Source organism: Rhinolophus sinicus, linkage group LG06 (genome assembly GCF_036562045.2).
Source record: "Rhinolophus sinicus isolate RSC01 linkage group LG06, ASM3656204v1, whole genome shotgun sequence".
In the NCBI taxonomy this organism is placed as follows: Eukaryota; Metazoa; Chordata; class Mammalia; order Chiroptera; family Rhinolophidae; genus Rhinolophus; species Rhinolophus sinicus.
Genome location: NC_133756.1, coordinates 118,714,650 through 118,741,355, shown reverse-complemented (window position 1 = coordinate 118,741,355; position 26,706 = coordinate 118,714,650). Strand labels below are relative to the sequence as shown.

The 26,706-nt window shown below is 42.0% G+C and overlaps 1 protein-coding gene and 1 long non-coding RNA gene across 2 annotated transcripts in view; one reads left to right on the top strand and one right to left on the bottom strand.

The window, feature by feature from the left end:
• LOC141572221 (uncharacterized) overlaps positions 1-10,122 on the bottom strand; it is a 38,640-nt gene extending 28,518 nt beyond the window's left edge. The window contains exon 1 of the long non-coding RNA XR_012497482.1: positions 9,604-10,122. This is a non-coding gene — a long non-coding RNA (uncharacterized LOC141572221). The remainder of the gene's footprint in view (positions 1-9,603) is intronic.
• The window catches only part of RNF169 (ring finger protein 169), a 76,479-nt gene extending 51,785 nt beyond the window's left edge, over positions 1-24,694 (top strand). The window contains exons 4-6 of the mRNA XM_019744406.2: positions 177-295; positions 18,042-18,141; positions 18,602-24,694. Coding sequence (XP_019599965.2) covers positions 177-295; positions 18,042-18,141; positions 18,602-19,786 — 1,404 coding nt within the window. The 3' untranslated portion in view covers positions 19,787-24,694. The remainder of the gene's footprint in view (positions 1-176; positions 296-18,041; positions 18,142-18,601) is intronic.
• The last annotated feature ends 2,012 nt before the right edge of the window (positions 24,695-26,706 follow it).

Genomic DNA, 26,706 nt, shown 5'->3' with positions numbered 1-26,706 from the left:
GGATGTATTAAGTTTGAGCTACACTTGGCATGTCCGGATTGGGATCTCCAGGCGGCAGCTGGAAACGTCGAATGGAGTTCAGATAGAAGTGACATAATAGAGATTTGAAACAACAGCTATGGGAGATTCAATGGGAACCACAAATGGACAGTGTTGTCTCCCTTGTCTCCTGCCAGTGTCCTGCGCGCCTCTCAGATTCAGAGAATGAAGAACCTTCCCGAGGCAAGATGACACAGACACATCGCTCGGCATTTGTTTCCAAGAACAACTCCTACTCCTTAGCTTTCCTGGCAGGGTAAGAGACTGCTAATGCATTCAGTCAAGGTTCTTTCATCTTGGGGTATGAGACGAAAGACTGGGGGAGCAAAAGTATTTGTTATAGCTACTTTGGGAGAGGTGGGAACTGGTTTTCAAATATCAAATAGGGACAAGGGGCTGACCTGCGTTTTTAAAGAAAAGTAAATTTTATCCATTTCTGGTATCTTCAGGGTAAGACTGTGATAATTGCTTGGCTACAAAGCGTGAACTTTCCATCCGGGAAGGAAAACAATTAGGCCTTCCTCAGCTGACAACATCCATGGATTCTCTCTGTGGACTTTTTTCTCTTAGTAGGAAGGGAGGCCAGAGTTGATTTTATTTTTTCAATGTCTAGAACTGAAAATATATCTTGATATGTTTCAAGAAGGCAAACTGCAAGTTCTTAAGACCCTTGCCAAGGAATCTCTTGATCCTTTATAGACTTTTGCAGGCCCTGAGGAGGAGAGGCGGGAGGAACTGGACTGGATGATGGATTATTGGGGAATAATGAAGGGCTAGATGGAAGGAAGGAAGGAAAGGGAGGAAGAAATGGAAGAAAGTAGGAAGGAATCATTCATTCAACAGACATTTTGTAAGCAACTACTACGTGCCATACTCTGTTTTAATATAAAGATTAAAAGACAATCTTTACCCTATTTTTATCTATTTTTGTTTATAGCTGGCATTGCTCACCCTTATTTCTAGGATTCCTCTTGTTTCTTTCCAGTAGCACTGTAAAGTAGATCTCTTGCTGTCCCTATGGACACACACCTGGACCCTTTTTATCAAGGCTTTTTATTGCTTGTCACTAATATGACCCAAAAAAAGCTACCAAGTTTAAGGATGTTATGAAGTATATACTATTGTGATCCCTGATGTAGTTTCTGTATCTGAATTTTTTGTACATAGTCTTTTGGAGCACTGATTTCCTGTTATTTCTAAGAGTAAAACTCACTAACTTCACCCCTCCCACTACCCCCAAATGCCGCCCCTTCTCTAGTTAATGGTAGCTCCTTCCAGGAGGCCCTTTTCTAGAATATTTATTCACTCATGACATTTGTTGAATGGACACTGTATTGTAGCCACTTAAGCTTGAGTGATGTAATCAGGACCCAATAAGTAAGATGTAAACCAGTGTACTTTACATTTATGATGAAGATGAAACTCTGGCTTGTGCAGATGAGCTTCAACTATAGATGCCCTCTCAAGTTAGAAAAGATTGCGTGACTAAGAATTGTCAGCTGCTGATTGTGTATATGGATTCCCCCCCACCCCATTTATAGCAGGCATCTCTTAATGATTGTAAGAGGGATCTACTGAAGAGAAAAAGATCATATCATTCTTCCAATCAAGTCACAATAAATACTTACTGAAACAAATAAATGTTGATTTGGGCAATCTATGATTAGTTAATTAATATCTCATAATTTGGAATGACTTGGGAAAAAAATAAATTTTTATTAAAGTCCAAATATTCCAAGGCCAAATTACCCTAATTAGTTGGAGTGGATATTAAACAGGTGAATTTACTTATAACCTGTTCCAGTCTCTCCCCTTGTAATTCATTCTTTTAAAGTTGGTAGCAGAAATGAAATATAAATAGACACATACATACATACATACATACAAACAAACAAAGCTGGTATCAGATTAACACGTCATTACTTAGACATGCCTATCAAGGAACTTAGAAAATTCTTCTCTAAAGGGTAAAATGTAAAGCCTATTACAGTGGGGGTGTGCTTTTGATTATGTGTGGCTCTGGGATATCGGTGATGTCTCTTCTTTTCCTGCTCCTTGGCCGTCCTCGCCCTTATCCTCTATCATTGAGCCACCATGGAACTAATTTATAGGAAAATATTCACTTAACATTTTACTGCAAAGAAATGTTTGTGATTAGTATTACACATTTCTGGATTTCAGTATTCATGTTTTTCAAATATCCAAGGTTGTGGGCTGAGTTCAGTTATTAATACAGTTATTAAAACAATTGGATTTGCTTGGTAGGAAATAGTTTGCTGATGTCATGGAAATCTTAGGTTGGAAAATCTATTATGGTAAGTAATACTGTGAATTGCATCTCTTATTTAGTCAACATGCTTTTTTCGGTAGGTAAGAAAAAAAGTTCCAGTTGCAAACGTTGACAATGAGATGTAGCATATGGATATATTGAAAAAGAATTAGCTTGGTGGTGGTTGCACAACAGTGTGCCTGTAACCTTAAAACAGTTAAAATTTACCACAAAAAACAATTAGCATTGTTAATAGTTTTGGGATATTTCAAATGTATTTTTTTCTGTTAACAACAAAAGGTTTTCTCTGAAAGCTTTTTCCTAAAGAGTGTTCATATGTAAAAGCTTTTAAAGTTTTTACAACTACTTAAATCAAATAAATCTGCATTTGTTTTACTTACCTACTTTGTAAACTTTTCTTTCTTAAGCCCAAAAGCATGGAGGTAAAAGTAAAGTAGGCCTGAAAGGATGGTTATTTTGGAAGGAATCCATGAATAGATTCTGGCTATGTGTCTTGCCACCAGCTCAGTCTATTTTCATTTGAAAAATTCAAAGCAAAGAAGGCTTTGTAGCACTATTAATGAAGTTCTATAGCCCTTTGAAAATGAAACTTTTAAATAAGCAGACAGAGGAATAGTTAACCCTGGGTCATTCCTACATTAATCTCAAAATTTATTAGTTGAAAAAATTAATTTGATATATAATTGTAAAGTTAAACTTTTATTTCAGATATCTGAAAAATTGGTTGGATGGTTGGTTGGTTTTCCAAATTTATTTCCCTTCACTCCTAATTCTCCTCTTCCCCACTAGAATCAAACAAAAAACCTGGTTGCAAATTTTTCTAAAAGCTCATCCTGGAAAAATTTTCTCTGTTGAGCTAGTGTCTTTTCTAAGAGCCAGATGTCTAGTTGCGTTTTCCTCTTTGCTTTGGCTGTGAGGAAGTATAGGATACGGACAGAGGTTTCAATTCCGTCATCATGGTTTTCCAATATGTTACAGAATAGGAAGTGTTCGTCCACCTGGCGCTAGCAGAGCTGGAGTGTTCCGAAGTGTTCGGTGTTCACGTTCTGGTTATGTCCTGCCTAGTCTTTCGGTTCCATGGGGGTGGGGGGGGTGGCTTTGGTTCTGGGTGCAGCTGGACGTCAAAGTTCTCTCCTTTGGGCATACTTCAGCTGTATTACTGAGTTTTGGTCTGTTGTCTCTGAAAAGCGACTCCATATCTCATTAAACAAACTAGGACCATTTTGAGCTGATTCTGCAGTTACAAATTCCCTCTTTTTGTTGTTCATTCCTCAATCTTAAGGGAAGTAGGACAGCTGGGTCCAGGTTCAATTAAGATGGAGGATTAGCTTCAAGACAGAGTTCGATTTGTTCACCCATTTTTTTGTACCCTTTATCTGGCTCTTACAATTTCATGTGACCACCTCTTCTACAGTGGTCCCTAAGCCTTAGAGGAGGCATTCTGGGTGTTCAATTTACAAGATGAGACCACAGCAACCATAGGCAGGGGTAACAGAAGGCCAGGAGACCTGTACCCTAATATGAGATAAAGAATAAAGAGTAACTCGTTATTTCCCTCAGGACCCAAACTGTAACGATCATCATGATAATCGTTGGGGAGCACGTCTAGTTGCAGTTTGGAATTGCAGGGTTCAGGAAAAGGGCAGTTTTAGTTCTCAGTGACTCCGAATCAAAGGATGGGATAAAATTTGGAAACATATTTAGAGTCATAGGCAGATAATGGAGGAAACTAGAAGAATTCAGGATCCAGTCCAGTTTACAAGTAGAAAACAAAACCAAGCCCAAAAGACAATGAACTGCACTAGACTCTAATAGCCACAAGGGTATATTAAAGTTTCTACTGAAACAATTTTTGTCTCTAAAAATCACCCCCATTTTTACCAATGATAGTCAAATTAAGATTAACTTATTTACAAAATAAGTCTAGTTTCAATAAACTTGGCCTGATTATTTGGATAAGTCCAGCAAGAATAGTAATTACCATATAGGCACTTTTAAATCTGCTTTGCTGGAATTTTTTCATAAGTAATCTTCAGATTGAACTTAAAAAGGCCTCTCGAGGCCAGAAAAGCCAAGGACTTACAATCAGAGGACGCCTGCGATGCCTATCATTTGGGGCAAATTCCTGTGTTCTCAAGGTCCCCGACGTATCCTGAGGTTCTTTCATCTAATTATAACAAGCGCAGTGGCACCGTCTCTGTCAGTTAACTTCTTGTATGCAGCTGGCGGGTTTTGTGCAGGCGGTGACTATCAGGCACGTTGTCCCAGTGGTGAAGGTGGTGGGATCATTTGCAATGTGAGCAAAAAACCATGGTAAGTGGCCCATCTTAGCGCACTTGGTGTCCTCCTGTCCACAGAGCATTGCAGCCGACCTCAACAGGATCAACAGGGATCACTTTAGCTGGGACACACTTCACTCTCCAGCGGGACGTATCCTGTCCAACTTGGGGGAAGTTGCCAGTCCAACCCCTGTTCAAGTGTCCCCTTCCTGGTTCAGTATCTTGAGGAGCTCTACACAGTAGCTGAACACTGGCCCTTTATCAGCTCTGGCACTAAGGCATCAGGCCATAGCCTTCTCCAGAAATGTCCAGAGGAACTTCCTTTGTAGCAGTTCCTAAGCCTTGGTAAGGAGCCAACCCCATACTATTACTGGCCAAATTCATTCTTCTAACTTCCTGGGCAATAGCCTTCGCCCACCCATGCAGGGTAGAGGATTGTTAGAGCCCACAGCTACTGGTTAGGGGTAAAAACCTAGGGGCTTAAGGAATGGAGCTGCTTTGTACCTAATTGCAAGTACTTACATGGGCCTGGGTGGGCGTTGTTGTCCTGCATTACTAGTATTTGATGCCGTGGTCTGCAGCTCCCGAGCAACACGTGACCAGGGCACAGCTACCACCCTGTTCAGCTAGGATATAAACCAAAGCAATTCAATTACCTAATACAACTTTGGCCAGAGAGTCTAAGGCCTCTTTTGAGATGCTATGGCTTGAGCAGTCTTGTTGGCGATTATTCCTAAAGTTATTGAAAGATTTCTAATCATGTATTCGTGGGCTCTCACTCACCACCAGGGAGGTAAGGTCCTGTCAAATGTTGGCCCAAAACCATCTTCCTGATAGCCAGATAGACAGTCAGAATATTGGGGAGCTTCCCTTTTGAGTCGGTTAAGTAAATTTAAAGGAAGATAATTAAATTGTGTATGTACAAAGATGGTTTCACGTGAGTGGAATTTTAGAAATACAAGCAAGTAAAGTGGAAGACAAAGGGGAGTTGTGCATTACTTATCTTTTGTTAGTTGTCCTTTAAATAGTTAACTTGAGATATGTTAGGGGCTTGCATGAGTATTCCTACTGTTGGGACATAACTATGGCCAGGACATGTCCCCCTCTGATTTCTGGAAGCCTCTGAATGAATTTTTGTCGGCGGTGAGGCCATCCTGGTTGTTCATAAGAGACGATCAATTTAATAGAGGAATGGGTTGTTAAAAGAACTTCGTAGGGTCCCACCCACTTGGGCTCAAGCCGATCATCAGGATATTTGTTTTTCCATGATTTTACTAATACCCAATCTCTGGGACGGATACGATGAGCGATACATCAGTTAGGTACCTCATCCTGCTCGAAGCAAACTTAAGAATAGGTATTAAAGTTAGACCTATGGACTGCCTGTAGATGACATAAAACTTAAGATGGCATGGTTATAGAGCTGATTAAAATGCAATTGACAGAAATTTGCTTTTCTCTGTAACGTAACATTTTAAGATAAATGAAAATATATCACAACACTGTAGACTCTTGGAGATTATAATCTCTAGAACATTCATTTAGTAATAAGAATACATATACGCATACAAATACAACATAATTATTTCTTTATTTGACAAAGCTTCCCATGTAATTTTAGTATATCAAATAGGCCTGATTATTTTAAATTTTATTTTACAGAGGGAGAGAACAAATCTTTGAGGCATTCCAGGAACCCACTGGAATAACCCAAAGCCATTTCCAGATTAAGAAAAGCCTCCTTTTAAACCCTGAACTCTGGGAAGTTTGTAAAAAAATATCAGAAGTTTTGAACATTTGACTAAATAGGATCGTGAGTCATTATGAAGCAATACTTAATTATCCATTTAACTAAAGTGACAATAAAAAAACAAATAAAGAAGTTTACATAATTGTCAGCAAAACTTAGTCCTTCCTATTGAGGAGATTCAGTTGTTTTTTTTAGGTAATCAAGTACCTGATTAAGACAACATAAAACACAGAAAATTATTTTGATAAAACATAGAATCTTTGCTTCCTAGGCAGAAAACTTCTTCACAGTATCGGTAGCAGACCAATAGTCCAAGAAACTTAGTCCTTTTTAGCAGAGAGAGGAAACCAAACTAATTTTGCATCAGCTTACTTTTGATACTACCTTTCTCAGGATTCCTTTTCCACAACCCTTCTACAACTCCCCCCGCCCCTTTCCCATTCTGAAACTAGCCTCACTTCAGGACAAATGTATTTTCTCCTTTCCCTCAAAAAAAACCCAACCAAACAAATCTCCATACTGTGTATCTTTCTTGCGTTTTTTTTTTTTTTTTTTTTAAAGGAGGGCGCAGCTCACAGTGGCCCACGCAGGTCTTGAACCGGCAACCCTGGTGCCTCCAGCACCACGCTCCAACCAACTGAGCTAACCAGCCACCCCCTGTATACTTTTCTTTACTGAAAACATCTAGTAACAACTAAAAAAATAAGCAAGTCAGCCTTCTTTAGGTTGGTAAATATATGAATACATTTCATAACCTCTAGAAAAATAGGCTTTTGTTGGCAATTATTTACAATTTTTTTAGAAACTTTTTTTTAATAAAGTACAAAACATTTATTAACAGATCCAAATTTATCTTTTAGTTTCTCAGTAATAAGAAGCCAAAAGTAGGTAAACTTAGACTTACCTAGCAATTAATGTTTCAGTATTTCACATTTTGTGGAAATATCTAGATATTCAATAATTTTTATTATTTAACTTAGTAAAACTCTAAAGTTTCAAGTTACCAGAGATTTGGAAATTCATTTAAGTATACATACAATATAATTATTGCTAGAGTTAACCTGAAAGAAACTTTCAACCCCATTTACATTTATTTAATATACTTGTTCCTAACAATTAAGTTTAGATTACTTATGAAAATTTTATCATACCAGGTTAATTTCCTTACTGACAAATTTTGCAACAGAGATTTCATGAACTTAGTTGACTAATAAACTCGGGTAAAATAAATGTATTATTTAATGCTGATGATTGTAAAGATATGCTTACTTAAACGAAACTCAACAAGCTTTAATGTCAAATATTTTACCGATTACCAGATTCTAAAAGCATTTGGGTTAGTTTGTTATTCGAGGTCTGACAATTAAGTTCACAAACTCACCCTAGAAGAAGTGCTACATACCTCATTGCTGAATATCACTATGGTCACCTTCGAAGTACTCCCCTTGGGAAGCTATGCACCGAAGCCAGCGCCTAGTCCACCCTTCAAAGCAATTTGGGAACTCTTTTTCTGGAATGGCCATCACAGCTGTCATCGTACTACCCTTGATGTCTTGAATGTCATCAAAATGTCTTTCTTTCAGTATTTCCTTTTTCTTCAGGTAAAGAAAGAAGTCATTGGGGGCCAGATCAGGTGAGTAGGGAGGGTGTTCCAATAGTTATTTGTTTACTGGCTGAAAACTCCCTCACAGGCAGTGCCCTGTGAGCTGGTGCATTGTCGTGATGCAAAAGCCATGAATTGTTGGTGAAAAGTTCAGGTCATCTAACTTTTTCATGCAGCCTTTTCAGCACTTCCAAATAGTAAACTTGGTTAACTGTTTGTCCGGTTGATACAAATTCATAATGAAGAATCCCTCTGATATCAGAAAAGGTTAGCAACATCATTGCTACAAGTTCGCAAACTTAATTGTCAGAACTTAATTGTCAGACCTCGTGTATTTTTTGAGAATTCTCATAAGTACTTGTTTGTTTAAGCCAATCTAATATTACAAATTAGCAATATCATCCAGTGGTAGAAATATGCTACATCTAGAACATACATATGTAAACATGCATAAACATACAAACATAGACAAAGATCTCATAGCTTTCATTTTAAAATGCTAGCTTTTATGTCCCAGGTATAATGCAAACTCAGTGGAAAAACTTGATCCAAATTATGTTTTCACAGATGGACTAAGTTAAGATTTTGTTCAGATGGCCAAAGCTTTATATGCTGAAGAACTCATTCAAAGCCATTTTAAAATTAATTTATAATCAGTCATATTACAGAATCCATCCCGTTGTCCCCGAGAGGCACGAGATCCTGTCTTTCAAGGGTGCCCTTCAGACAAACAACAGAAAATGGTAAGCGAGTGCACACAATAAAGCTGCAAAGCTCAGAGATAGGAGGAGCGGCTTCAGAACATCTGAATTTAAAGTGGCAGGTGTTCCCAGAGGAAACTGACGCAGGGATGGAGCCTGAGCACAAGATGGCGGCTGCCACATGTCAGCACGGGACGCCGCTGCCACACATCTGGAGACGAAGGTGGGGGAAGGGAAGGAGACGCCGCAGGCGCCATTTTACCCCACACCAGGCCAGCCGCAAAAAGGAGAGGGCTTTTTCTGTGCCCCTCCGAACAAGGCATGAGATGAACTCTGGGAATTGAACCAGGGCCAGGGCAGTAAGCGTACCGAAGCCTGTTACCACTAGAACCCAGGGAGGTGCGGGTTAAAGGCTGACCATGCGCCACATGGATTCTTCTTGGGCACCAAGTGCAAGTGAGCGGCTGAGCCCCCAGGCCCCGCCGGCTGCTTTACCACGGACTGTGAAAGCCAAGGGCGGTGTTAAGTCCCCAGTCCCCGGGGAAGGGCACAGGAAGCCAGAGGGCGAGAGCAGTGCCTCTTCTACGGGGTCGGAAGGCTCAGAAAAGAAGCTCCGTATGGTCATGGAGAAACTCAGTTCCTAAAAGTTAAATCATTTAAAACAAGTAACACCAACATACAATACGCTTCACTCACAGTCATACATCCTCACCCCCATACACAAGTTTCAGACTTAATCTGCCAACTCCAGATCAAATTCAAAACTGGTCTCAAGTTTAAAACAAAACTCCATGACTGGTTTCAAACATACCAAACGATTTCAATGCAGATTGCCGGGGAAACTTCTCACAGCCTGTTGTTCTCTTACATAACCAGTGGGAAATTCCCGGCCCACCGAAAGGGAAACTTTCTTTGGCGTCGTCGCACATGAAGTTACTCACCCAGCGCCATCTTCCAAGCCAAGTACCCAGTTTCTTCCACTGCAACAGGAAAGCGCCGTAGGGCGGCCAGGCCATCATGGTGAGCACTGCAGGTCCGTCCTGCACATGCAGCCCAGGCAGCTGCTTGCACGGAACCTGGAGAGACCGCCACTGGCCAGAGGTCGCGCACTCAGGGCTACGTCCCTTCGTAGGCACCATTTTTGTTACAGAACAGAAAGCGTTTGCCCACCTGGCACTAGCAGAACCAGACACTAAACTGAGAATTTGCAGTAGAGAAATACGCTATTTTATTATTAATGGTGCTACCCAGGACAAGAGGAAAACTAATGTTCAAAAGCTCCCGAACGCCCAAATCCAGGGTTCGGGGCAGGTTTTTAAGGGTATAGGGGGGATCCGGTATGCGGAAGCGCTGGCGGGGAAAGTTTTAATTGGAAGATCTTGGAGTCTGGCCATTTATGGTAAGGGACGTCACCACAAGGTCTTCCTGGACAGCAGATCCTCGGATTGTGAAAGGGTTCCAGCGTTCAGTTTCCGGTTGTGTCCTAGTCCTTTGGTTCTGTGGGGAGGTGCAGGGGCGGGACTTTGGTTCCGGATGTAGCTGGAGGTCAGAGTTCTCTCTTTTGCGCAAGCCTCACATGCACGACTTGTGGTTTTGGTCAGTTGTCTCTGAAAGGCAACTCAGTAGTATCTCATTAAACAGGATAAGAGCATTTTGCAGCGGTTCTGGGGTTGCACATGGCCTGTAATTGTTTAAAAATATTTTTTTGGTATACTCTTCACATATTTATTATGGGAATAATAAATATTCCCATAATAAATATCGGAAGAGTATATTAATGTGGTCTTTATTCTCTGTTAAGGCTCATTCTTTACGTATTTTTACTGCAGTCATTTAAAATTCTTGGAAATGGGGAATGACCATAAGAAGAAATGTAATCAAACCACTATCCTCTTTCCAGTTTACAATAACAAAAAGAAAGTGATGTACTAATGCCAGTACTGCAGGTCCGTAAAAATTGTATCTTAAGTAAATGGCGCCTCGCAGAATTGCTGGCACATGATAAAGTACTGTTGCTGCTATTTTGTTATTTTTAGAAAGTGGACTCTTAAACCTGAAAAGGACCATAAATATAAAAATAATTCTTGTTTTATTAATGAGAAGCCCAGAGAAAGAATGTGGCTTGCCAGATCTTAAACTGCTAGAATAGTGGGAAACTGAGTTAGAACTGAGGTTTCTTGGCTCTTTCCACTGTTTCCCATTATTCCCCATGGCCCCATAGATCCTGTGTTGCCTCTGCCCATCTTCCCACTGGACTTGAAATCCTTTGCAATCAGGGACAACATCTTGTTTACCATTACATTTGCAGTACTTAGTGCCTGGCACGCATAGTAGAGGCTCAGTAAATATTTGTGGAATGTTTGAGTAAGACAGGGCTCGTGCCTGTGGGAGGTAGACCGGGGCTTTGTCAGAATTGTCAGACCTGCAGCACGGGGTCTTGAGAGCAGGCTCCGGGAGCTGTGGAGGGACAGATTAGCTGGCGGCTGTTTTTTAGACTAGATTCCATAGGATTAATATGGGATTTAGGGAGATCTAGTAACCACATTGATAAAGCTTTTATGCGCTAAAGTTCCCTTTAGCCTTCTACTGCATTAGCAATAGCTTATGACGATATGTGTTATAGATTGTATGAAAGAAAAATCTGTGTCCCACTGAGTAGTAATGAAGCCTTAATTAAGTAAAAATTAGCTACATTATTTTGTTTTCTAATGTCCAAAAGCTTGAGTCTATGGTTCATAGTGGGGCACATCAGAATAGACCCAACAGAAGTGGCTGTACTTACTATAACCTGTGTGTGTAGGGAGAGAGACACAGACAGACTGACAGACTCAACAATGTTAAATGCATGCCCGGTAAGTATTGGAGTGAGTTAAAATACTCTGCAGACTTGTCCCTCTTCCTTAAAATGAACAAATGAAAATACAAATGCCTTTTAGGTACCAGATACCAAACAGACACATAAGTGATATGATACTGGAGGACTAGCTCTAGAATTGATTAAAGGGGGGAAAAGGGGGTGGGCTCGTCTAGGGGAAGTTTTAGGGAAGTAGCCGTGTGAGCTTGAATGAAAGGAGTTGACCTCCTTCAGTCTCATCCATGGAAAATGCCGGTGGTTATGCCCTGCCTACTTGCTGGGCAGGGAATTTTACTGAATGATTTCTTAAGATTCTTTCCACCTCAAAACTGAAGTGTCTAGAAGTGGTTTAAAGCAGTTTCAAAGGGTGGAGGCATGAAAAGAAAGGGGTGAGGGCAGTTAGAAAGTTTTGTAAAAATGTAAGGATTAGGCTTAGCAAGTTGTGTGTAGGGAATAGTCAAAACAATAACCGTGAGGGACAGGACCCTATAAGAGAAAGATGAGGTAGTGAGTTGAAAGAGTCAGGACTTGATGAGGGCCTAGGGCTTGTTGATGGAGGGAGGGAGGGATCCACCTAGTGGATGAGCTGGTTATTAAGAGGACAAACCTTGTTAAAAGTAACGGAATATATTTGGAAAGTGAAGAAAGCTTAAGGAGAAGTGAGGTAGAACTGAAGGAGAGCGGCAGGTTTTAGAGGTGTCAGTAATTCTTTGACATATTAGAATAGAAATATTCTGGTAGTTTTCAGAGGGACCAGGTGGGATGGTGAAGGAACTAGCGTTTCCCAGCGCTTCCTGCCATGTTGGGTACTTTATATACCTCATTTCATTTAGTTCTCACATTGATCCTACAGGATTTGAATATTATTCCCATTTTACAGCTAAGGAAAATGCAGTTCAAAGAGGTTAAGTAACCCAAGAACTTCTCAGTTCAGTAGAGTCACAGAGATGGAACTGGAGCTAAGGTCTCTCTTGACTGCAGACCTATGCTCTTGCTATCAAACCATTGTCAGAACCCTGTGACAAAAGGACTTGTGCTTGGATCTTTGTCTTGAAATGATCCACCTTTGCAACAGAAAGCTGTCTTTCTTCTTTTTGTTCATAATTTATACCCTGTCTTGTTCTACAAAGGTACAAGGTTGCTACAGAGATGGGTAAGAAGCTGTCCAGTTATCTTGCTGTTTGAGGGGAGTCAAACCTCTTTGCATTACACTAGGCCTTTTCGAATACAGCTGTGGAAAAGTGTTCCTATTCACCCGTAAACGAATACTAGTATACTCGTGTGTCCAGAATAGGCAAATGTGTAGAGACATTGGATAGATCAGTGGTTGCTTAGGGCTGGAGGAGAAGAGGGAGTTTAGAAGTGGTAGCTAAAGGCTATGAGGTTTCTTTATGAGGTGATGGAAATGCTCTAAAATTGATTGTGGTGATGCTTAATAACTCCGAATATACTAAAAACTATTAAATTGTACACTTAAAAAAATAAAGGGTACTAGTGTGCACAAGGCAAATAACCCAGGTCATAAATATGCAAGGGAAGGATTGTAACAACATTTTACCCATTTCTGGGTGCATGGCAGCTACAACTAGGCCTGAGGAAGCCAGTGGTTTCATTCAGATATTGGAGGGGGCGCAGTGGGGAATGCGGGATGCTCACACACCGCGCCAGGGCTGGGAGGAGGGTCCTCTCCAGCTTTTACCTTCTTGGTGGGACTCAGGTCTTCCAGGCCTGGGAGTTCGATTGAGAAACGAACATGGTGTGGTATGTGAGAGTAGAGTGATGAGTGAGCAATTGAGAGCACGAGCTGTGTAATGTTTTATATCTTGTATTACCATTTGAAAACCCTTTAAGCAGTCTTTTATAAGCATTAAATCTTCCAGCTTTCCAGCTGCATGTTTATACTGGCTGTCCCTCCTTTTCTTTGTTTGTAAGTCAGACTCATTGTGGTTATGGGTATTTTTAGGCTAACCAGACATCCCAGAAACCATCTGGTCTCTTGGCAGTGGAAATTTTAAGCCATTTGCCTTTCAGACAATGCTGCTTTCTCTTGTTTATGACTTCGCCACGCATTTGTAAGAGAGAGCTTCCCCAGACGCGCTGGGTCTGCTCTATGGCAGAGTAGAGTAGAATGTAAGGTCAGTATGGTGTGGTAGCAAGCACAGGCCTTAGAATCACAGAGATACAAGTTTAAATCTTAGCTTCAGCTGTGAAACCTTGGAAAGATCACTTCCCTCAGTTCTTTGTAAATTGAGGATGGTGATACATGACTCACAGGGTTTCTATATGGATTAAATGAGATACAATATATTTGAAACACTTATCACAGTACCTGACAAATAATAGTTTCCTAATAAATGTATAAGTTTCCTTTCCTTAAGGAGAAAATAGGCATTTCTGTACATATTTTGATTAATTTATAAGAAATTTATTAAATATATCCACTGTGTGCCAGGCACTGTGTTAGGGTTTGAGGATACAGAAATTGGTGTGTACAAGATGCAGGAGTAGTTACTTCCCCTATTTTTTTTTTAACTTTATTTATTTATTTATTTATTTATTTATTTTTTAAGTGTGTTTTTCCAGGACCCATCAGCTCCAAGTCACGTAGTTGTTTCTACCTAGTTGTGGAGGGCGCAGCTCACAGTGGCCCATGCGGGGATCGAACTGGCAACCTTGGTGTTATGAGCACAGCACTCTAACCAGCTGAGCTAACTGTCCACCCCCACTCCCCCTATTTTTTAGCGAAGGTATTGTTTGAGCTCTTTTAGTCCTCTAAGAACATTATCAAGTTCACTGCTGTTGACTCTTCTCAGCCAGCATTTTGAAACCTCTTAACGTGACCAAATACTACCATAATATCTGTATGTTGTGTTTATGGTTTATACAATGTTTTCACATTCATGATTTTTGTAACTGTTCATGTGAGGATAACACAGTGGGGGGAAGGAGTTATATAAGATCAAAGTTTTGGTATGCTATTGAAATTGAGTTGCTATTAATTTGAAATAGATTGTTGTAAATTAAGATGTTAATTGTAATTAACCCCCAAGGCAACCACAAAGAAAATAACCTTAAACTTACACAATATTATATGTCAGTTATATCTCAGCTAAGCTGGAAAAAAAGAAAAACCATCCAGTTTGCAAAGAAAGAAGTAAAATTATGTCTATTCACAGGTGACATATTATTCATAGGAAATCCTAAAGAATTCATGAAAAAACTATTAGAACTAATAAATTAGCAAAGTTGCAGGATACAAGATCACCACACAACAATCACTTGAATTTCTATGCACCAACAGTGAACAATCTGAAAATGTAGTTAGGAAAGCAATTCCATATGCAATAGCATCAAAAAGAATAGAATAGTTATGAATAAATTTAACCAACGTGGTGTAAGTCTTGTGCACTGAAAACTAGAAAACATTATTGAAAGAAATTAAAGAAGACCTAAATAAAGGGAAAGACCTTCTGTGCTCATGGCTTAGAAGACGTAATGTTATGATGGCGGTACTGCCCAACTTGTTTTACAGATTCATTGCTATCAATACCTATTCAAATTACAACCTACTTTTTTACAGAAATGAAAAGCTGATACTAAAATTCACATGTGGAATTGCAGTGGATCCCAAATAGCCAAACCAATATTGAAAAAGAGCAAAGGTGGAGGACTCGTACTTTCTGATTTCAAAACTTACTGCAAAGCTATAGCAATCAAAAGAGTGTGGTACTGAAATAAGGGTAGATATATCAATCTTTGGAATAGAATTGAGAGTCCAGAAATAAACTTGTACATCTGTGGTCAGTTGATTTTCGGTCAGAGTGCCACGACAATTCAGTAGGGCAAAGAATAGTCTCTCTGCCGATCGTGCTGGACAGCTGGATATCCACATCCCAAAGAATAAAGTTCCTCCCACCATATACAAAAATTAAGTCTAATTGGATCAGATACTTAAAAATAAGCATGAAAACTACCGTGTTTCCCCGAAAATAAGACCTAGTCGGACAATCAGCTCTAATGCGTCTTTTGGAGCAAAAATTAATATAAGACCCGGTCTTATTTTCCTATAATATAAGATTGGGTATAATATAATATAATTAATATAATATAATACCAGGTCTTATATTAATTTTTGCTCCAGAAGGCGCATTAGAACTGATTGTCTCATTTTCGGGGAAACGGGGTATCTAGAACTCTCAGAGGAAAACTCTTGGCGAGTGGAGCTCCCCTGCAGCAGCTGAGCGCTGTGGTGCCGTGGACCTCGTGACCGGATGCTCCTGTGGGTCGGGATTATTCTCTCGTCAGTCTGGCTCTAGTGCTTTGCACAGAGTTGGTGCTCAGTAAAATCTGGTGACTAAATGAACAGAAGAGACAGTGACAGTTTCAGCCCTACCGAGGTTCCCCAAAAAGATTTTAACTCATCAGAAACGACTTTGGTGTCTTTGTTGTGCTTGAGTGCCGTCAGTGTGGGTTTCCTTCCTGCGCCTTTTCTTTCACCAGAGTGGAGTTAGGGGGTATATGCAGAGGTTCTCCCCAGCAAAAGGTGTTTGTCATGTGTGCATCTGATAACTAGGGCATGTTGCCAATGTCTTTAAATTTGATTCTGTTACTGCTGACAACATGGATCGTAGCCTGTTTGTTAAAATTATATTAAGCTAATTCTTGTGGAATGTTTAGAGCTTAGAGTATAGATCCAGCCTTATAGTTTGAACATCTCTAATGACATGGAGCTCCGTGCCTCCCAAGGCAACTATCAGTGAACTGCTCTGACTGTTGAAAGTTACAAAGTTTTTTCTTAGGTTGATCAGAAAATCTTTTCCTCTAAGTATCCACCTGTTTCTCCCATGGAATCATGCCAAACAAACCATGTATTTGAAATAAAAGTGCTGTCTCTTTCAGCTTGATTCATTCCTCTTGACCCAAAATATATGTTATTCACCCCAGCATTTTAATCTGCCATCCAGTTCACTTCTGGGTGGCTTACTCCACTGAGAATTCGTGTGAGTTCTGGGAATGCAACTGGATTTCAGTACTATTCTAGGTAAAATGCAAACCAGCCTGACTTCTAAGCAGCTGCCTTTATAGGGTGATACTGAAGTTTCCTACCTGCTCCAGCGTGCACCTCCACTAGGTATTACAACGCTCACATTATTTGTTTAGGCTCAGTGTTGAATTTTCTTGGTAAAATGCAGACAGGTGATGTAGGTTGGCCACCACTTTCTCCTTTATAAGTTTTCTCTGAGCCAATCCTTTAAAAGTCTTTTGCTACAAAAAAATAGATATGATGTATTCCATTTCAAAGCTAAATATGCTAGAACTATTCGAGGAAGTAACTTCTGTTTGAGATCATATGCATGGCTATGTGTCCACCTTGACTTCTGGCAAATTCTTATTTATCCTTCAAAATACCAATGCCACAGAAGAGCTCTTTCACCTCTACTCTCATCCCATCCCTGGTAATTACCAACTCCCTCTTTTATGCCAATCTGTTTTCTAGGCACACTTTTTGTGTGGTACCTTTTCACTGTGTTGTGTTGAATTATTTATTTGTGTGCCTCACTGGACTCTGATTCCTTGAAAACCCAGACGCTCTTCTCTGTGTTTTCAGTGCCCAGACAGTACTCATCAGTGACTGGCTTATAGAAAGTGGAGGATAAATGCTTGTTGAATAGAGTTGCAACACAGGTATAGATCAGTTGCAAGCCTTTGCAAAAGCACTATTTTGGTGAGAATACACGAGACGGGTATTAAGCAAGAGTTCGGGAGTAGAAAACAAAGGTGAGTAATGGGATAACCAGGAATTCCTGCTTACAGCCTGTGGGGCAGGTGACAGCCAGCCGCACCTAATTCTTACCCAGTAAGATTAAGGTTATAACACAGGTACTGTGGGATTCGGTTTGGGTTATAAAGTCACAATGTCATGCATGCATAAGGCAAAACAAGTCATGTGTTCTTGAAATCTCTTAAATCGCCAGGATTTAGGCCTTTGGAAGCTCAAATGTAATGGATTAAGGGAGAGACTACATTGAATGTTGACTCCCCACATAAAAATCCAGTGCACCGCTGTGTGTTTTGTAAGTACTTAAATACTTGTTTCATGGCTGATTTAGATTGTTTGGGGAGACATTTGGAGGGAAAAAAACACACCTGTTGTTTCCAAAGGTGATTTAACACTGTATCCACCCCATTAAGGAAGGGAAGTATCCCTCCATCTCTCAAATCATGAGCAAAACTGCAGTTGGTCTTGTGGCGTTTAAGCAGTAGATCTGCTTAAACGCCACAAGACCAACTGCAGGAAACAAAGGCTTAAACCAAATGTCCCCTGTGGAGAACTCTCTCATTTGACAGGATTTGTTCTTAGAATGTGTTTTGTTAATAAATTAACTCATTTTCTATTGTAGTTGCCCAAGGGAATTGTCTTTCTTGGTGTGTGGCTTTGAAAGTGCAGAAGAGATTGGTTATTCCCCCCCTTAGCTCATACCTGGGCTACTTTTGACTATTGGTCTTTTATTTATTCTTTTTTAGGAACCTAAATTCCAAGGTGGAAAGGAGTCAGAGCTGCAGTGACACTGCCCAGGACAGAGCAAAGAGCAGACTCAGAGCAGCCCCAGCCAGCAAAGCCAAGGTATAGTCACATGCAGGCTTCCAGGGCTCTCCGTCCGTCCCATGACCTCCTGCCCAGGGCCACCAAAGAAACCATCCAGACAAGAAGAGGTGGAATGGGTCCCAGGCAGGCCAATTATGCTGCAGAATTGTACAAACAGATGTGAAGGAAGAGAGTTGGAATTAGTCAGATGGGTGGCATGAGGGTTTGCAGAAGAACATTTTCAAAAGTTCCAGATGAGTGTTTTTCCTATAGACTTTCAATTTTATTAATTGTTTCAAGTGTGTAGGAATTTCTGTCAATGGTATACATTCTAGGTTAGGGATTTCCCCTATTTCTTAGGTCAGCATCACCCTGTATCGCTTTTATTACCCTTCCCCCTCCCTCTTCCCTATACCATTCTGAAGGAATTATGAACACACACACACACACACACACACACACACACACACGTATGTATAATCTTTTCAATCTCTTTTAGGTCACAACTATAACCCCAACCTCCAACCCCATCATTGGTGTCCTCCTGTCCACTCAAAACAACCGTTGCCTCTCTGCCCCCGACTTAACCGTTGAAAAGCGCCTGCCCTTCAGCTCGCTCTCGTCCCTGGCCTCCCTGCACAAGCCGGAGCGCTCCATCAGCCCTGAGAGCAACGACAGCATTTCCGAAGAACTCAACCATTTCAAGCCCATTGTCTGCTCCCCATGTACCCCTCCCAAGAGACTCCCTGATGGCCGCGTGCTAAGCCCCCTCATCATCAAATCAACACCCCGCAACCTGAACAGGAGCCTACAGAAGCAGACTTCTTATGAGGCCAGTCCTCGGATCCTCAAAAAGTGGGAACAGATCTTTCAGGAGCGGCAGATCAAAAAAACCCTTTCAAAAGCCACCCTCACCTCCCTGGCTCCAGAAACGGGGGAAGACTTACTAGTCTCTGAAGTTACGCATTCTAGCAAGGAGAAGCCACTTCTGGCTTCAAGTACAAAACTGTCCAGTGGGCATGTACTCTCGGAGTACACTGCACCCACCCCCACTGACCTGGATTACTGCCCCTCTGTTAGCCAAACGAAAGCAGAACAGGGCAGTGACAGCAAAAGGAGCACTGAGGTCCCATCGGAAACCTGCTGTTCTTCAGAACTCAGAGTGGGAGCCCGTGGACCTTCTTTGGAGCGAGAGCAGTTTGAAGGGTCAGGGTCAACCCCAGATGCCAAGTTAGACAAAACCTGTATAAGCACAGCCACGAAAGCCTCGACAGTTAATTCAGTGCTACCCAAAAATAGTGTTTTGGGTGGGGTCCTCAAAACAAGGAAACAGCTGAAGACAGCCAATCATTTTGATCTACCGAACGGTGTTCTGGCGGACAACCTAGGTGAAGAGCCTCTGCCCTCCTTGCGTCGGGGCCGGAAAAGACACTGTAAGACCAAGCACTTGGAACAAAATGGCTCCCTTAAGAAACTGCGGCAGAGCAGCGGGGAGGTGGGTCTGGCCCCAGCAGACCCGGCGCTGCGGGAGATGGAGCAGAAACTGCAGCAGGAGGAAGAGGACCGCCGGCTGGCTCTGCAGCTGCAGCGCATGTTTGACAATGAGAGGCGGACTGTGAGCCGGCGGAAAGGGAGCGTGGACCAGTATCTCTTACGGTCCAGCAGCATGGCCGGGGCCAAGTAGCACCCAGTGAATAGTGTTACCTATTTGTAAGATGTCTTCGGGCTTGATCACTTATCCTGAGGAGCTGAGTGTTCTCACTTTGGGTTTCTTCGAAAGGCAAAACACTGTCTTATGTGGTTCTGAGAGGTGCCAGGGCCTTCGTGGGCTGTATCCGAGGAAACCACCTCTGTCTCCCTGGGACCCAGGGCCGGAGTCCTCCCCACCCTCTAAGTGACCCATGCCTGAGGGCTTCTGGGCCAAACCTGGCAGCACCCACCTGGAACGAGACTCAGGAGCACGATGGCAAGGGTTAGAAATGGTGGCGGGAAGAGGGGATGGATACCTTCTCAAACTGGTGGGCCTCCTGACTTCTTCCAACGGGGTGTGTTTTTTTTAAATCAGCCTTGCAGATAAAAATGAGTTTCATCTTTTTCAAAGAAGTGGACCTAGTCTAGTTCTCCGGCAGATCCAGAAAGGTTATGTTCCCCCTTCTCCTTACCCTTGCCACAAGTAAATATATCTAATGAAATCAGTTGAGTTTATGCTTCTACAAAAGTTAACTTACATTTCCTGTTTAAAAAATAACATTTGATTAATGCTATATAGTTGACAGACCATATTCACAGCCATTGTTTAATTTGATCTTCCCAGGGGACCGAAGATATAAGTGGGATGAGCCCTGTTTTTAGATGATGAAACTGCAGTGCAGATGTTTAGATTTTCTCACGTGCTAAGTGGCACAGCCCAAACTGACCGCCGGGTCTCCTGACAACAGATCCCATGGCTTTTCCACACTGACAGGTTGCCGTAATGGACTGCAACCCAAGGGCGTGCCAGTGGAGCCTGGGGAAAGCCGGCTTGGCATTGAGACCCTATTATGCAGAATCTACATGCAGATAATTGAGATGGACTGGAAGTATAGTCATAATACTGTACATTTATCGCCACCCCCACAGTTTACGGCCTTCTGTTTTCCTGGGGATTCCACCCTCTGAGATAAAGAACAGTTGGAAATCATTGTTACTCTCCACGTGGCCAAGGGTTATCTGCAATGTTGATCTAAAATCCAAAAATTTAGCCCAGAAGTCAGGCAAGAACAGTGCTGGAACTCCATACTATGGAAACAAGGTATCTAGCTGGATGCAGCTGGTAAATTCAGTCCCATGGCCCTTTGGGGTTTATTTTCCTTAGCAGCTGACACCATGTGTCATTTGCACCCCTGGTGGTGCTTGGTGCTTCTGCCCGTCTGGGCTCATTGAGAATAGGGATTAAGGTTTGATTATCAGGAGTCTCAGATGGGCTGGCATTCCCTGTGCATGTACAAGCTGTTACTATAAAGTCCTGTGACTGGCATTTTAACAAACCTTTCAGAGCTTATATATCCCAGTGTGTGTTGTCCCCCTTGAGCGGCCCCCAGCAGGTGATACTGTATAGTTTTTCCAATGATGTTGCCATTGGTGAAAATATTTCTGAAACTGCCCTCAAAGTCTAGAAGCATAGACTCCTCAAACGTTAGAACTGGAAGGGACCTTAATGGTCATCAATTCCAACTTCTTCCTCTTATTAAGACAGAAGCTGAGATCCAGAACAATGACTCACTGATCAAGGTCACTAGGGATTTACTCCTTCACCTTCTTTTGCTTCTTCTCAGGAGATTTACCTCCCTTCTCTGAACAAATCTTTAATCTTTTGGGGTTCTAGGAGAACTTTAAGTTTGAAACTAGTCAGATGCTATGTGAAGCCTCTAGAAGAGAAGGTAGGTTAGTAAGAGGGTTTGGAGTCCTAAATGAGGTGCAGCTCTGAAGTAGTCAGAGCCATTTTTTTTGGCAGCTCCTGAACAGTTCCGAGAGAGAAGTTCCAGAGAAGTCGTCAGCACTGTGGTGATCATTGAGGTCCGCGGAACCTCCTTAGTGACTGCTTTGGTGGGGAGTGTCCCTCACCTGAATGTATGTATTCTGTGTTCTCTGTGTCTGTGCGTGCACACGTGCAGATGTATGTTTGAAAAACATACATCAGTCTCCTTACTTCATATTCGCACCACTTCAGTTCTAGGTCCTACCAGCAACATATGCCCTCTAAAGGCTGTTGGAGGGCATAGTGGTGCCAAGATAGAAGGGTTGGCACTGGTCTGCAGAGGACGGAGAGGGTGACTTATAATATAAATGCCCTTAGAGAAAACATCAGTTACTACCATTTCATACCATTCCTTTTCGATCTTAGTAAATAGTACTGGGAGGCTAGTCTCAGTGGTAGTAGCAAAGACACTTATTTTTCCACTTGCCACCTTTTTCTATATCTCCAGTAATTTGGGGAAAAAAACACAAAAACGCTTTTCAGTTGGAACTGATTTTTGTTTATGGAAAAAAAGATAAATATTTTTAATAGAAAAGATATATATTTTAAATATTTCCCCAAAGTAATACTTTCATTTTAAGAAATTGCATAGCAGTAGCTACAAGTTTTAGCTTCAGGTGCAGAGTGAAGAGCTGCTTCTTGTTAAAGCGTATATTCCAAACTCTGGCTCCAGCTTGCTGACTTTCCCCCTTGCATCTGCTGTGATGCCTACAACGGCATTGACAGTTGTTTTCCAAACTTCCAGCTGAGCAGTAGTCCTTCAGACATAGGCAGAGCAGTTTAGGTTGAAGAGGAGGAGGCTTAATCTTCAATCTGCTTGGCTTTGGAGGAGGAAAAAAACCACTAAGGTATTATCTGTATTTTAAGATGCTTCTTCCCACACTTAATAACTAAAACCTGAACACATTTTCTTTCTGAAAAATATCCCTCTCTTGTCGCTTGATTGTGAAGTTGGTCACAAATGGAGTTGTTGACATGAATTCTTTGGAGAAAAGGAGACAAGGAAGGAAAATAGAATGATGGGGAGAGTTTCTGAGCTAGAATGAGAGATGCACTGTTTAACAAAACAAACATATTTCTCACAAATCATTGGAATCCGATTCACCACACAAATTTCCCATGTCCTACTAACTCTGTTCCTTCTGTGTATGCATTCTTTGTTTTTTCTTATTAAAGGAGAAGTTATGAGAGGTTGGAGGATAGAGGTCATTCTGATGAGAAACCTAAGAAATGTGGTGCCCTGAGAGGGGGATTCTCAGCCCTTATCCTTAGGGTGGGAAGACGCTTGGGGAAGGGATTCATGACTCCGTCAGTTGTATCTGCTGGAAGAAGTCATCTGGGCCTGTTGGGTTGGTGTCAAATCAGGGGAGTATGTAAGCAGCCCCTGGCCCTTTTCATAGAATTGCCTCTTTTTATAAGGTTAATTCTTGGCTGAGGCTTCCCAGGAAAACCTTTTGTAAGTGGCTTCATTTATTTTTCTTATTTTAATTTTTAAATTTTTGCCCGGAGGGAGCACCAGTGGTGAATGCCTTCTCTCTGTGTTTTTTGTTCATACAAGAAAAATGCCCTTAAGAGATTAAAGCTGCTTAATGAATTGCTGTATGATGACAAACTGACAAACTGACTCAAGTGGGAAGCTGCCACTGTGCTTGACTGGTGAAGCCGATGACCGAAGGCTGTGCTGTTCGTCCTTTCTGTTCCATTTGACAGACATTTCCTGAGCTTCGAACTTGTGCCAACCTTATGTGGGGTCGTGGAGATACGGACATGGAAAGGACAGTCCGGCTCTTGTGGAGCTCAATGTCCCATGGAATGTATTTGAATGTATATGTTGCTGGAGGGTGTGTTCATGGTCTTAGGAAAGGCCACTTAGTGATGATCTTGGGGGGTCCCGTTCGAGGTCCTGTCCAGCGCCGAGCAGGCCGCCTTGAACGTTTTAGATATCTCATCAGTGTTGTCGATTTGATTGCAATGCCACTCTCCATTTCCTAAGTAAGTTTACCAGAGGAGAATGAATTCTCTCAAACTCCAGAAGCCCCAAGAAATGAGGCAGGTTGTGGGTCACCCGTACAGTCAGGGGAGGCCCACATCTCAACTCTGTAGCCTCCTCACTGCTTCCCCAGTCAGACCTCTCAACTAAGCCAGTAGCAACCTGGGTGGGATTCCTTTCCTTTTTCCTGCCTGGCTTTTCATTGAGATGGAAGGCCAGCGGGAGAGGAAGGAAAGAAAAACTGAAGGCTGGACGATAATCACAAAATGTTACATAGTTGGAACGGGCACAGAAATCATCTAAGTCAAATTCTCCCCTTTGCTGCCCTTCTTTTAAGAGATTAGGAACTTGATGTTCAGTGCCCTGTGCCCTATTTTTCACTATAGTTTTCTAGGGTCGGAATAAATAGTTCTTTAAGTTACACACACACACACAGTTTAATAATGAGGGGGACACCCAAATGATTTAGGAGGTTTTTTGTTTCAACGGCTTTTCTTTCTGATTTTTTCAATTAGAATAAAAATGTACCTGTGTCCCCTGAATACACACCCAGGTTGGGGAAACCCCTATAGCGTGAGCAGTGTGAATGTGAAATCTCGGGAAGTGGTATATGTTGATTGGAACAGTCATTTTAACTACCAAGTGTTAAACCCACCCAGCCCTTCATTTTTCTTTGAAAATCAAGAACTCCTTAGGGACTTAAATCTTTATCGGCCAGCCTTTTCCTTCAACCTGGAGAGTGGTCTTTTGGCCTGGTTTTTAGAAGTGAAGATAGTTGCTTATAAATTCTTGGGACTCAATGAAAAAGCACGTCTGCTTTTTGCGGGGGAGGGGGATTCTAGGGAAAGAGGCTGCTGAATAGATTTTTCTCCAAAGATGATCCAGAAATGAATCTTTTACATGATTATTATCCACTGTAACTTTCTGAAGATTGTTCTACAGAAAAAGAAACTTAGAGATATACAGAGGTCACCCGTTTAGAGATTGGTTAAATTGGATGAAGGAAAAGTGCCAAGACTATGTGCACATTGTTCTATGTATTATCAGTATTTTTTTTTCTTCCTAAGAAAAATATTTACACACTTTGCTTTGTGAGTAAATGCTTCCTTAACGTCTTGTCAGTAAGTGTGGGAGGCAAGCTCAAATGTGGAGCAGGCTCCCTCCCTACATTTTCTGGTGTCTTAAATCAAGAACTAGGTGGGACAAAGCCAAGGTAAGGCCAGGCTTGCTCATTTTCCTTTCCTCTACTAAGGGGTAAAAACAGGCAACGCACTCCTCCTCACAGACGAAGCAGTTAGAGCTCTAAAGGGGCTTTTGGGCCCTGGCTCCAGATGGCAGCTGTCAGACTCTCCCCTGCTGGCCCTGCCCACCCCCCAAGCTGTGCCACCAGTGGGAGCAGCAGCTCTCCCTCAGTGGATTTAACCCTTAGCCTCCAGCAGAAAAACACTTAGAGTCCTAATGAGAGACTGGATAACTGTGCAAGGAAAAGGTGGTTATCTTAAATGCCAACGAGTGGATTTTGGGGAGGAGTACTTGTGCTGGTGCCTCTCAGTTCTCTATACAGACACAGTTGTTTGTAGGGCCCTTTCCCCTGCCACCTAGAAATAGCAAATGGGTTATATATTGATTCTATTCATCCAATTAGAATTGGAGAAGGGGCCTGGGTCCTTGTTGACTGCCACTGTTGGCCACCTCCACCCAGACTCATTCATCATAAAGAGCATTTTGACAGAGGACTCAGTACAGGGCAAACCCTGCCAGGGATGCTTCTGCTAAAAAGGAAACGGCATGAAGTCAAATGGGATGGTGTGTTGTTTATACAAACAGGACCAAAGTGAATTCTTCAATCTGGTTTACCTGCTTGAGGAGAGGCCCATGGTGAGAACACCGTAAAGCAAACTCCTGAAAGTGAATGTTCTGTTTCTAGTCACAGTCTTCTCCCTGTAGAGCTTTCTGAAGAAGATTGTTCTACAGAATGTCGGGCAAATCTGGGCTGAGCTTAGACCATGTGTGTTTGGTATTTGATGCTCTTTGCTCTGGGAAATACCCCATGTTGGAATGTGTTGCTGCGGCATCAGAATGACGGGAGAAATGAGGTGGGGTGGGGTTTCTTTCCATAGTGTACAACTACGTCTTTTGAGTTCTAAGTTTATTTCCCGTTTACAGCTGTTCTATCCAACCATTCTTCTAATGACAGCATGAAGAACAAGTTTGAGTAAAGAACAAATGTACAGGATGACGTTGTCCTTGCCCATTACACTGGACTCAGAATGTTGGAGGTTTAAAAATACCTTCTTTGGAACCATTGCTCAGCATCTCATCAAAACCCCTTGGTGTCAATTTCTCATCCAACAGAGAACAAATGTATCCCTGTTCCATCTAAACTTGTAAAACTGATTTGAAGGACTGATGTAGGAGTCCGTGCCATACATGGTAAACCAGCACTTGGGGCACATTTGAAATCACCTGGCCCAAGCTTTTTCAAAGGAGGGTTGTTAAAATGATGTGCAAGAAACCACGCACCCAGTCACACATACAAGAACAGAAATTTGATTGTCCCTTGGCCTGTAAAGTAACAGAAAATGCTCTACATACCACACTCATTAATTCCCTTATGATCTGGTACGGTCAAAGCGGTGGCCCTCACGGATGGGGAACTGGCCCTGACTGCCTGCACGCTGGGTCCTCTGACTCCAAAGCCACTGATTGCTTTTTCCGCTGCCCTGACTCAGATCAGCCTCAGGGTGGTGCCATCTTCCTCCCCTGGCCTTGGCTAACAGTAGTGCCAGTTACTTTCTGGATTGGCTTTTCTCCCAGACTGGGCCTGACAGGGCTGAAGAGATGACGCTCCGTTGAGGGTGGGAGGTGTCGAGGTAGCAAGGAATCTGAGGCACATCTGCATCTCAATTAGTTCTCCTGTGGCCACGTCCTGCTCTCCCTGGGCCATCACTGGTACCTTGGATAAATGACTAGGAAAATGGATACAGACTTTTGAAGAATCGGTGGTGGGAGAAACTATTTCTAATGGTTTCCTCTTGTTAGAAGATTGGAGAAGGCTCAGAAGAGTGTGGCAGCCAGCTTTCCATCTGCTTATGGA